We start from the raw sequence: 12,995 nt of genomic DNA on the forward strand, positions 1-12,995 counted from the left end.
AGATGGTGGGGGCGGGGGGGGAAGAGAGACGTTTACAGAAAGTGTGCAGTGGGTGTAAGAGAGCTGAAGGGTCAGGAGACTGGCCCAAAAGACGGGTTAAAGTTGTTGAGGTTTCACAGGTGGGAGTAATCTCCAGTAATGGCAAAAACAAAGTCTAGGTTGTGGTTTCATGAGTTACTGAAATGAAATAGAGGTCACTGGGGAGAAGATTAGTGAGAATTACTTTCTCATGATTTATGCTTTTCATAGGACACTGTACTTGAAGCTTTAAAGCTGCTATAAATCTTCTGAAGTAATGAGCTGTATTCTGATACTTTAGCTAGGTTGTGGCCAAACACCAGACCTAATACGATGAGCAAACCCTTTCTAGTCTTTTGTGACCATAGTAATTCCCGTGGACATTTATTGAGCGCATTAGTGTGGGTTAGGCCCTTGATAGTAGGTGTATTCATACAGTATCATTTAATTCTTATCCTGTGTGGTTTGAGATGTTAGTATACCCATTTTACAAAACCGAGCTTTAGCATCAGTAAACAACCTTCTCAAGGTCACAGGGAGTAGTAGACAGGGCTTTTAAATTCATTGTGTGACTCCAGAACCCGTTTGCTTAAATTAACCATTATGTTCTACGTAGAGTGTGTACTTGGTGGGGGCTGAAGAGGATTTATACATCTCATGTTCCTTCATGTGATTCAGTTTTGTAAATCATTACACATGCAGAGATGAGTGTGGGCTTTAAAAAGATTGAGCTGAGAACTATTTCATTTCCTTAATATTGTCACAGTAACCCTCTTTAGGCTCTTACTGCGTATCCATCTTATGCAGTATTTTTAAAAAAGAGTGAATTAAAATAGGACCTTGAATTATTTTTTTGAGATTGTTGCGATGTAACTTTAAAAATCTTAGAGTAACAGGATTTGTATAGTACTTTTTAGTCAAAAAATTCACAGTGCTAAATAATACATTAAAAATCTTCACTGTGGTGAAATGAAATAAGATATCCCAGTTAACACTTGCAAGTTATTTTGAACACTTTTCTACTCTCTAAATGCCCTTTTTTCACTTTATTATAAGATCTCACAGATGTGTTACAAGATGTGATAGAAGTGACACTTATTTAGAGGAAGTATGTAGTTAGACTCAGCTGTTCACGGTGACAAAAATCCTTGAAAGCTCACTGGAAAAGTATAAACCTTTCCTAGTTTATAAGGATTGTAATGAAAGTTACATTGCTCTTCATTTCTGGAATATTTGTGCAAGCTTCCTGCATTTGTGTTTGTTTTTGGTCAAGGAAGTGTTTTTTAGAAGTCATACAGTGTTCATATTAAAATTAAATAATCAAGATTGTTTATATTATTTTTAATAGTAATGTGACTGAAATATGGGGTTAGCTGGAGGGTCACATAAAATCAGCATCACAAGTACATATTTATCCAAAAAACACACTTGGCTTGAAGTTTAGAAAGCAGCCTAAAATAAGCATGTGTTCTTTGTTATATTGATTCATTATTATTTAAATTAATGTTCTTTGTGTTTTCTCTAGGGATAAGTAGTAAAAAAATTACTCAGCTCTTTTCCTGGAACGGTATCAAAATTTGTATCTGGCTTAACACATCTGACCTGACAGTCTTCAGAGGAAGTGAACACATGTTCTATGAGTAATCCCCCAGATAAATCTGCAGCCAAGCAAAGGGGCAGTGAGATCAAATTCCAGTGTTTTTTCTCCACTGAAATAAAATTAAAATTAAAAAAATACATTAACCGGCTTCCACCCTTTATGGTCAGTTAGTCTGGTTGGAGACCATTTAAGGGAGGAGGAGAAGCAGCAGCCGACAGTGGTGGCAGTGTTGATGGAGTTAGAGAAGGAGAAAGAGTTGGCAGTGTGAAGTTGTTGGTGAGAATGAGGGTATGGGTTGGCCCTACAATACCCATTTTGAAAATTATTTTTCCAGTAGTGGTTACACTCTCTTTGTCAATTCTGCCTTGTAAAAATGAGTAATAGTAGGTGGTGTTAGCCTGGTCACAGGTTATTATTCTTTCCAGTTACAAAGCTAAGCAGAAAACCTGGAGACTCTTACTTCCTGACCCTATTAGCATCCTTTTTCAAACCCTAATGTTAAGTGAGGGCCCCTGACCAAGAGAAACATTTGAGGGCTGTAGACTAATAACCTTTTTTCGCTTTACCTTAAAGAAAAATAAAGCATTCTGTTTACTTCTTTGACCTTGTGGGGAAACTGTTCCCTGGGTTGTACGCTTAGGAAGTAGAACAGCATTACCCCTTGGGCCAAAGGAAAAAGAACTAATAACTCAGATCTTGTGTTGGAGATGTCCTAGCCTTTGCCCTAAGTCAGCCTGTCTCAACCTTGACACTGTTCGACATTTAGGATCCATCATCCCTTATTTTGGGGAGCTGCCCTGTGCATTGTAAGATACTTTAGCAGCATTCCTTGCCTCTGCCCGCTAGATGCCAGTAGCATCCCCCCCACCCCCGCCATCTTGAATTGCTCCATTGTCCCCCATCCCCATTTGAGAACCTCTGCTCTCAGTGTATTAGGTGATTGGTTGATAATATTTTCCAGATTTTAGTGTCACTTTTAAATATTCTGTCCTATTTTAAGTATTTTGGTGTAGAATAGGCTTTGCTTTTAAGAACTGTAAAAATAAACTGGAAGCACATTTTCTAATTTGAGGGTAACAGTGAGGACAAGGTCTTTCTTTGATTTGAGAATTCAACATTGTCACCTTTGGATGCCTAGTACAGTGTTTTTGGTTGCACAGGTGTGGCCCTTTAGTGGGTCAGGAAAAGATATTTAAGATTGTATCGTGGTGTAAAATACATTTCTACTTTGGAATAACAGAAAAACATTTGAAAACTGCTGGCCTAGTGTCCCTTTCCAACTGGAATATTCTAAACATATACTTCATAGCAGTAGGTGTTTGGCCAGGCCAGCTAAGCTATTTGTCTGGTCAGGTTAAACTTATCAGATAGTCTTGGAAATATGAAACATTCAAGTTTGTGCGTTGCAGTAGATTTGAGACTTTATTTTAACTTTAGTTTCTGGTGCATATCATCTTGTTTGTGAGAGGAGGAAGCTCTGAACTCCATCACATATTTTAGAACATTCTTGGCACATTACTTGTGGACTGTTCGTGCCCTCCCCCTGCACAAGATACTGAAAAAAGACAGCTCCATTTTCATTGTTTTGTTCATCAGCATGCGTGCAAAAGTCCTGTTTCTCATCAGTGAGTATGTATACTGTTAACTTTTGTAGGAGCTATGCTGTATGGAGGAAAGGGCAAAAAACATTTTGTGTTTATTGAGAATCAAACATAAATATAAGCATAAAGATATTAAAAAATTGCTCCTAACACTCTGCTTCTAGTCTTTTTGTAAAATTCATTTTCACATGACAACCTTAAGTTAAATCATAGCCTGTGGGGAATACATTAAATGCGACAATCTGCCATTACTAAGTCCTGACTTCAGCTGTTAATAACAGAATTCTGGGCTTTCTGGAATCCATCAGCACTTCTAATCACTTAAAAAGCTGCCTTAGTTTTATACTTACTAAAGAAAATACATTTATATTTTGAGTTATTTCATTTATTCAGGGCTACTTTTTAAAGATTGGAACACTTCCAGAAAGCTCATTTTCAGTAGCAAGAGAACATTTCTGACTAGTTTCATATTGTTAGAAGCTCTGTCTTAGGATAGTTGTCTTTTTCTCTAAGGAAAAATGTTAATGATTATTCAAAAGTTATTTATATTACAATTCATTTATTTTCACAAGGGAGGTTCTTATATTCTTATGTTTTTAATTTAGATAATATTCAAAAGATATTCAAGGTATTTTCATGGTAGTTTCAGGGGAAATTTGTGGTTATTTTTCCTCTGAGTTGTATAACATTCTAAGTTTTACATTTGTAAAAGATAAGTGGGTGTGTCACAAAAAAAAAATCACAGTTTTGTTTAATGGTGCCTTTATGTATTATGGTATTATTGAGCTGCTATGTCTAGTTCTTGTATGTAGAGTGAAGGCAAGTGTAGAAGATAGCTGAAGTTTAATGTGGGTTAAAAGCTAAACGTTATGTGAGTGATTTGTTTAAGAAGCAGATTGCTAGTTGACCTATGAAAGTAGACTAAGTACAATACTAGTGTGGATTTGAGAATGAAATTTCTTTATCTGCAAAAGATATGAAGTCATCAGAATCTAGGTACAGAGTTGTTCCTCCCTTAAAGCTAGTTTTAAGACTAGTTAGAGATAACTTTTTCATAGGTTAATGTACAGTTTCCTTATTCATTCAATTAATACACATTTATTTTGCAACTACTACTTGTAGATACTATGTTCTTATTCACAGGCTTTTAATTTCATCTGTTCTAGTAAATGATATCAGCACTACATTGTTCTTAAAAATAAAAAATCAAAGTAATAGAAAATTCTGTTATACCCATCTGTACCCATATTGAGGTTAAAAACTCAGAAATGTCACTTTTAATAGAGTTTTTTTGTTTAAAGTTCTGAACTATTCCAAAAGGTGGTTATAAATAGCTCTTTTGAAGGAGAAAATACTGTCATTTTGAAAGGATGTATTTATTTTCCTATGAAAAAGACATTCATTTGAATCCCATCATTAGGAATGCTAAATGGTACAATTGGAGCAGCAGCTAAAACTTCTTAATCAGTGTTAATGCCTCCTTCCAGGTGCTAAGTAAAATAAATTTTATTATAAAGGGAGGATTGCAGATATTGATTTTTACAAACAATGTGTTAAGTTCCTGGGTTTCCATATTAAGTTGCTAAAGAAATTCCTGGAGCAGACAATGCTGCTACCAAGATATGAAGGTCATTTTACTAATCTTTAGTAAGCCATTAAACTGTTATTTTTTCCCTCATCATTCTATAGGGGGAAATGAGGCTTTAGGAGAGGGACTACTAAAAAGTCAAATTTCAGTAAAACATAAAATTAAACTTTATGAAATATTGTTTTAATGCCTTCAAGAAGGAATGTCTTGCAGTGAGTCATATAGTCAGTAATCTGCATAATCCTTAGTATAGATTAAGTGTTTTTAGAAGTCATTCAACTCTCACAGAGATTTTAGAAGGGATTTGTGCTATTTGTAACTAAATAGATGAAGCTGATCAGACACATTTTTTTTTATAGTTTGCATTTATTTTGAACAATTACTATGAATTGATACTCTTAAAGATTGGATTTATTATGACATATATATAATTATTGCTAAATTAGGTTTACTTCTATTTATTCGAATTGGAAAGTCCTTTGAACTTGTAAATTATAAAGGTAATCATTGGTGATTTTGACCTAACCTGGCTTCTCCTGGCTCCGCTGAGTAGATTTACTAAGAACTATGTCATGTTTCATCTTGTGTAAAGAAAGTATTGGTGGTACAAAATATCTGATGTCATAACATATTTTAAAATCTTCACCAAAAAATCCTGATTATTTATAGTGTAAGTTAAAGATGTAAAGAATAATTTATCATTCTTTTAACTTTTTTTAAGGTGATGGATGTGGACATACTGTACTAGGCCCTGAAAGTGGAACCCTAACGTCCATAAACTACCCACAGACCTATCCTAACAGCACCGTTTGTGAATGGGAGATCCGTGTAAAGATGGGAGAGAGAGTGCGCATCAAATTTGGTGACTTTGACATTGAAGATTCTAATTCTTGCCACTTTAATTACTTGAGAATTTATAATGGAATTGGAGTTAGCAGAACCGAAATAGGTAGGAAATTTTCAATACATCATTGCCCTGAACTTTAAAACTGAAGCAATGTTTGATACCTGATATTGAATAACTATGCTGTATAGAATATATGGGAAATTATTGAAATGTGTGGAAATCTCAGATTTGAATCTTATTTTGGGAAGAGAAAATTCTTGTCTGTGTATTCACTTTTCTAATAAGCCTGTGTTGGTACCTTTGTAGCAAGATGCCAGTGTACTGCTTCTAAGGAAGAAGAAGTTGATTATCGTTTTTTGTTTGTTTTGTTTTTCCTTGATCATTTTATTTGCAGTGAAAGAATACAAGTGTAATTCATGCTTAGGAGTCAGTATATCATGGTAATTAAGAGCATGGGTTTTGGATCCAAACTTACTGATATTAAATACTAACTGCTGTTAGCTTGCTGTGCAACTTTGGGCAAGTTACCTGATCTCTGTTTCCTCACTTGTAAAATAGGGAATGAACTAGTACCTGATACATAATATATGCTTGGTAAATATTAGCTGCTATTGTCTTTATTCTTAGCTAAAAGTAATGGTTCTCAATTAGAGTCACCTGGGAAAACTTTTAAATAATACTCTATACTTGATCCCCATCCTAGAGTAGTTGAATCAGAATTGATTGGTTGGGACCCACACCTCAGTATTTTTAAAGCTTCCCGGGAGAATATACTTTGAAGTCAAGTTAAGAACCTTTGGCTTAGAGATCAGCACCTTTCTCTTAAGCAAGAAAAGTAGAAAAATTTGTAAGGCTGTCTTGGTGAATTAACATCATAAGATAAAGAACTCTGAGATTCTCTGTGAGTTTATTTGGAAAGACTTATTGATGCAAGTGTGTAAAATGACTTTTAGAACTGAATTGCAACCTAGTATCTTGTTCTTTAAGCATCATGTTCACCTTCTGGCTTCCTCTCCATATCTAGTCAAACTCTTCATCTCTTCTTCACTTTTTGGCCTCTTATCTATGAGAGGAACAATTCCTGGCCTGCTTCATGGGATGTTGATTGATAACCTCTTGTCTCCCAGTCAATTGTTGATTAACCTGGGTGCTTGATCACCATGTGCATATTGCCATGAATATATGGTCTTGGATAAGCTTTTAGAAACTCAAATCGCCTGAGGGTCACTAGTAGTAACACTATTACTATAACACTAAAAGAAGACAGTTGGATATTAAGTGCCTCCTGAGGTGATGCAGTAGGTGGTACCACCTGTGCAGTCTTGAAACAATAGTGAAAAAAAAGTGAACCACAATCTGATCAAGTTTACAAATAAAGGAGCTAGAGAAACACATTTTATCAACCATAAAGACTACATATAAGTGACATTTTTTTAAAAAAAAGGGGGAGGTAGGTCGAGGGAACTGTCATGCATTTAGAGATACATCTTCCAAAAGTAATGTGTGGACCTTGTGACCTTGTTTAGATCTTGATTCAAGCTAATTGCCTGCAAGAGGACATTTTTAAGATAAGCAGAGAAATTTTAAGGGGAATTGGGCATTCAGTGATAATCAAGAATGATTTTTTTGGTGTGATAATGTTATATTTGTATATTCAGGATCTGATTTGTTAGAGACAACCTGAAGTTCAAACAAAATGCCTTGGATGTTTTTAAATATTTCAGAGAAAAAAATGGTAGAAAGAGGGCAGGTGAAACCAGAATGGCGCACAGGTGAAGCTGAGCTATGGGCATATGGAAGTACATCTCTCTACTTTGATGTATTTTTGAAAATTTCCTTATTGAAAGTGCTTTTTTTTTTTTAAAAAAAAAAGGTAAGAAAAGAGGATCGTATATTTGGACACTAAGTAGTGTCATGTTGCTAGGCAGGAAGAGTGACATGGGAAAAAATTGAGCACAAGTTTTAAATCACTCACTGGGTACTCATCACAGCTTCAGGACTTACTTGCTGAGAATCCTTTCTACAGGTCATCAGCCCAGACTTCAGTGTCAGCATTTGTACTGTAAGAAGATTAAGTGAAATAATACTTTGCAGTGCTTGGGGTGTAGTAGGTGTGCAGTACTCAGCTCTCTTTTATTTCCATTGGTTTTGTTTTTCCTTACTCTCTTCACACAGGTGAATGGAAAGCTGCAGAGTGATGATGGCTCCTGTTGGGCTTTAGTTCTGCTCTGCCCCCGCCTCTCCCCCCACCAATCACTACCTACCATATATCCACTGGTCCTCCATTTGGGGAGCAGTTTGTGGTTGGTGGTAGAAAAGTAACTTTCCTGACATCGCAGAGAAGTAAAGGTCATTCAAGAATAACTGTTTAATGTTCTGGCTAAAGTAGATATGCCAGGAATTACAGGATAGAAGCAAATACACATGAGCATCACGATTCCCGTGATAATGGTAAAGAATCCTCTTTCCTGTATTACCTTTTCTCAGGGTCCCTTCTGAGCAGAGGCAGGTTCAAATGAGCTGCATTTTCCTATTAAAATGGTTCCTATTTTGGTATAAAGCTTAGATTTTTGTTTTTGTTTTTTTTCCCTATAGGTGTTAATTTTAGGAGCTTCGCTCCCCTGAGAGATAGTATTATGGAATAATCAAGAAAAGAAAATGAAAGAAAGAATGGTTTTTCAAGGAATTACTTTTAAATCATAAATTCATTAGAATGTTTTAACTGATAAAACACTTTTGGTTTACTTGACAGTTGGACAGTTATTTTGTTTTCTTAGAATTGACAATAATGTGTAATATTATTTAAATACATGAGTTTATTATGATTTTATATAAAAACTTTCTAAATAGCTAGGCTGTCCATAAATCTTTGTGAAATTAACATAGTGGTATTCATTTCACTGACAAACAGGATGCATTTAATGGTAGAGTTAAGATTGGCTCTCTAGGTCTGTCCCTTTTTTAGGCAGATTGAATTGGAATGAGAATATTCCATTGTGCTTTGAATTTTACTTTTCCATTTTGATTATTCTTTAATCCCTGGTGGCTGAGACATAGTGGTTGCTCTGTAAAGGTGAAAATTAAAGTAAAATGATTTGTTATTAATCTTAACTTTTTCTATGCATTTATAAATATGTAACTCCAAACTATTTTGCAACTTGTTTTCTTTTTTAATATTTAGACATCTTTTCATATTGATTCATAGACATCTACTAGCATCATTTCCCTGATGGATATTGCTAATAATTAGCCCAAAACAGAAATTTAAAAACATATTAAAAAGAAAAATCTTTGCTTATTTTTAATCTTTTCCCATTCTATTGTATATATTTTCTTCCTGGATTTTGCTTAACATTTCCATTTTATTGATTTTTTTAATTTTAATTTTTTAATTTTTATTGAGATATAATTTTGATATACAGTAAACTGCGTATAAAGTGTACAATTTGATTTTTTTTTTCATGTTAGTAATGTATACATGGCAATCCTAATCTCCCAATTCATCCCACCCCAAACCACCCCCCTTCCCCACTTGGTGTCCATATAACATTTCCATTTTAAATGAATGCTTTTGGGGATGAGGGAGATTGTGGGTGGATCTCTAAAAGAGAAGTTAAATATTTTAAAACCTAGTAGCTTTTAAAGGAAAATGCATTCTGTAGAAGAAATGTAAATATGTATCCATGTGTTCAAAGTTATAATTTAAAGAGCTACATTGTCTTATACCTTCATGGAAAGTACCTTTTAAAATTATGTCTCTTAAATCTTTAGATGATACTTACAAAGAGAGAAACTGAGGTCCTCATGGCTTCATCTGGTAAATGATTCCATGTCTCTTGTGTTTTCAGAACAGTTTCTCTTTCTGTATTGTTTATCCCCATTCTCTATTACATGCTTAGGTCTTCCTAGTTTAAGAGAAAAAAAATATGTTCTTTCTCTTTACCACCAAACCTCTTGAAAAAGCTATAGTGATGATAACACTAGGTATTTAATGCTGACAGTGATTGCTAATATTTTTTGAATTCTTATTCTGTAGAGGCTCAAGCTAATAATGAAAATAACTGCCATGCATGCAGTGCTTGCTATATGCCAGGTACTATTCAAATCACTTTTATCAGTTAACGTATTTAGTCTTAACAAGAACCCTTGAGATAGATGCTTTTATCACCTCCATTTACTGAGAGAACTGAGGCACAGAGAGGTTGAGTAACTTGCCCAAGGGCAAACAGATAGCAGATTGCTAAGTGGGATTCAAACCTAAGCAGTCTGGCTCCAGAATTGGTGTCTCTTACTGGAAGCCCTTAACATGCTTGATTCCATTGAATCCTATAAGAATCCTGTACATTACTCCCATAAAACGGATAAATAGAGGATCAGAGAAGATAAGCAACTTGCCGAAAGTCATATAGGCAGAACTGGGACTTGGACTAAGATCTGGCTAATAGCAAAGTCCATAATTTCAGCCAGTAGGCTGTAGGGTCATAGATACCAGCTCTTACTCCTTATCTTTTACTACGTGGTCCTCTTACCCCAAACTGTTGAAACTAGCAACTTTCTAGTAAACATTTTTTCTTTTAGCTATTTATTTTTTATTTTTAAAAAATTTTTGGCCACACCACTTGTGGGATCTCAGTTTCCTGATCAGGGATTGTACCTGGACCACAGCAGCGAAAGTCCAGAATCCTAACCACTAGGCCACAAGGGAACTGCCTATTTTGACATAATTTTAGACTTAATAGAGAAGTTGCAAAAACAGGATAATTTCCATAAACATTTGACCCAGATTTTCCAAATGTTACCATTTTACCACATTTGTTTTATCCCTCCCCCTCCATGCATACACTCTTTTTCTAAACTGAGAGTACTTTCAGACATGATGTTCCTTTACCCCTGTATATTTAGTGTTTATTTCCGAAAAATTAGGATATTCTCTACGTGACCACAAAACAGTTATCACAGTTAAGGAAATCAACATTGATGTAGGATGAGCTACAGGAGCTGTTCAGATTTCTCCAGTTGTACAAATAATGTCTTTTTTTTTTTTCTTTTTTGGTGCACGGGCTTAGTTGCTCCATGGCATGTGGGATCTTCCTGGAGCAGGGATCGAACCCGTGTCCTCTGCATTGGCAGGTGGATTCTTAATCACTGCACCACCTAGGAAGCCCCAAATAACGTCCTTTATAGCAAAAGAAATTCTCAGATTATGTACGCATTCAGCAGTCACATCTTCTTAGTCTCCATTACTTTGGAGATTAAAGGAACGGACAGTTCCTTGGTCTCTCCTTGTGTTCCATGATGCTGACATTTTTGAAGTAGATAGGCCAGTTATTTTATAGGACATTTCTTAACTTGGGTTGTATAATGTTTTCTTGTGATTAGATTCAGGTTACAGACTTTTGCAGGATTGCCACAGGTGTGGTGCTCTCAGTGCTTCCAGTCAGGAGGCTCACGATGTTGATTTGTCTCATTACTGGTGATGTTAAGTTTGATCTCTTGGCTAAGGCGGAGGCAGTATCTCCCAGATTTCTACACTGTAGCTGTGTTTCCCTTCACGATATGCATATTGTGGGGAAACTCTTTGAATGATATAAATACTCTGTTACTTATCAGAGTTGGCACCCACTAGTTTTGGCATCCATTGATGATTCTTATCTGAGTCAGTTGTTAGGATCATTGTCAAGTGGTGGTTTTCTAATGTCATTATTCCTTCTATGTTGGTTAGGTTTTTTCCCCTACTGAAAAAGTGAGCTTTTCCTTCTCTCCCAGTTATTTGTGTATACCAGTGTGGACTTATGGATTCTTATGTTAGTCCATTGTTTATCATCCTTTACTGTCATTTGTTTTGATTCTTAAATTGCCCCAGGTTTTCATTGGGAGTCTCTTCAAGCTAGCTCTTGTCTCTTTTTGTGATGCCCTCATCATTCTTTAAGTACTTCCTTCCAGTCTGGCACAGGATGTTCTAGATTTGTCTTGTGCTTGTCTTGCCACAACCCTGAAATCATCCATTTCTTCAAGGAATCCTGTTTTGTTTTTGGTGGAAAATGGTACTAGGACTCAATATCTGTTCTGTAAGTTTAGGCCAGTTGGCTGCCATGCCCTATTAGCAAATAGAGTTAGTAGATAAATATATGTATATATGTACTTATGTACATACATGTACACACGTTATATCTTTTTATATTTATCTACTGATATTTGTTAAAAAGCATGAGTTCATACTGATACTTTTAATCCTAATCCAGCATCATTGGGTTCATTCTATTCCTAACCTTTTCGTATTGGTAATCACTTCTCTGACAGTGAGATATCTAGCTTCTGTTGTTTACGCAGTATAGATACTTGGTCTACTTATTTGTTTGGTGCTGTAATACACGCAAAATAGTTTCAGAATTACCAATCTATGCTTCTAAATCAAAAAAGCTTGCTACCTAGAAATCATACTAGCTTAGTCTTAACCTGAGGGCATTTAGTCTACTGTGTTCAAAATTGCCTGGGCTAGATTTCCCCCACCACCTCCTGCCCTCCAATGTAGTTATGTTATCCATTTGTAGTATGGTTTGGTTCATTTACTTCTGTTCATATTTTATTTTAGGTTTTTCCCTCTAGTTAGTTTTCTTTTTCTTTTGTTGAGAATGTGAAACATTAACATGGTTCTCAAAGTTAGAACTGTACAAAAAGATATGCTTAGATAAGTGACATTCCTTCCTACTACACTCTGTATTTTCTATCCTTTCCACCCCATCTCCACCCACCCCCTGTAGCTAACCAGTTGCATTTGTCTTCATTTTGTCTTTTTCTGCTTTCTTTTTTGTACAAATGATATATTTAGATTTTATTTCCCTTTCTTATTAAAAAAAAAACCTAATATAGTATTGATATTCTTTCCTACTTTGTTTTTTCTCCCACTTAATGATGTATCCTGGGTATCATTCCACATCAGTTCATAGAGATAATCCTTATTCTTTTTACAGCCACAGAGAACTCCATAGTGTAAATGTACTATAGTTTATTTAACCTCTCATTTATGTATGGATGTATAGATTGCTTCTGGTATTTTATGGTTACAAACAGTGCTGCAGTAAATAACAATGCGTATGTGTTTTTGTATTCTTGGAGGTGTATCTTCAGAGTAAGTTCCTGAAGTGTATTTATTGGTTCAAAAGGTAAGTGTATGCATAGATTTGTTAGCTATTGCCAGATTCCCCTCTACTAGGGTTGTGCCAATTTGCATTTCCACCAGCAGTGCATAAAAATGCCTGCCTTTCCACAGCCTTGCCCACAGAGTGTGTTGTCATGCTTTGTAAGTATTGCCAGCTGATAGGTGAGAAATGATATCCCAGT

General features: G+C 35.4%; 1 protein-coding gene across 2 annotated transcripts in view; it reads left to right on the forward strand.

Moving 5' to 3' along the window:
• DCBLD2 (discoidin, CUB and LCCL domain containing 2) overlaps positions 1 to 12,995 on the forward strand; it is an 88,811-nt gene that overhangs the window by 11,962 nt on the left and 63,854 nt on the right. Inside the window, exon 2 of one of the 2 annotated variants that reach the window (XM_057696246.1) lies at positions 5,529 to 5,756. In XM_057696246.1, the coding sequence (XP_057552229.1) occupies positions 5,529 to 5,756 (228 nt within the window). Of the gene's footprint in view, positions 1 to 5,528; positions 5,757 to 12,995 lie in introns of those variants that run through there. The other variant, XM_057696247.1, reaches the window with a different exon arrangement.

This window comes from Hippopotamus amphibius, chromosome 10, assembly GCF_030028045.1.
Source record: "Hippopotamus amphibius kiboko isolate mHipAmp2 chromosome 10, mHipAmp2.hap2, whole genome shotgun sequence".
NCBI classification, from domain to species: Eukaryota; Metazoa; Chordata; class Mammalia; order Artiodactyla; family Hippopotamidae; genus Hippopotamus; species Hippopotamus amphibius.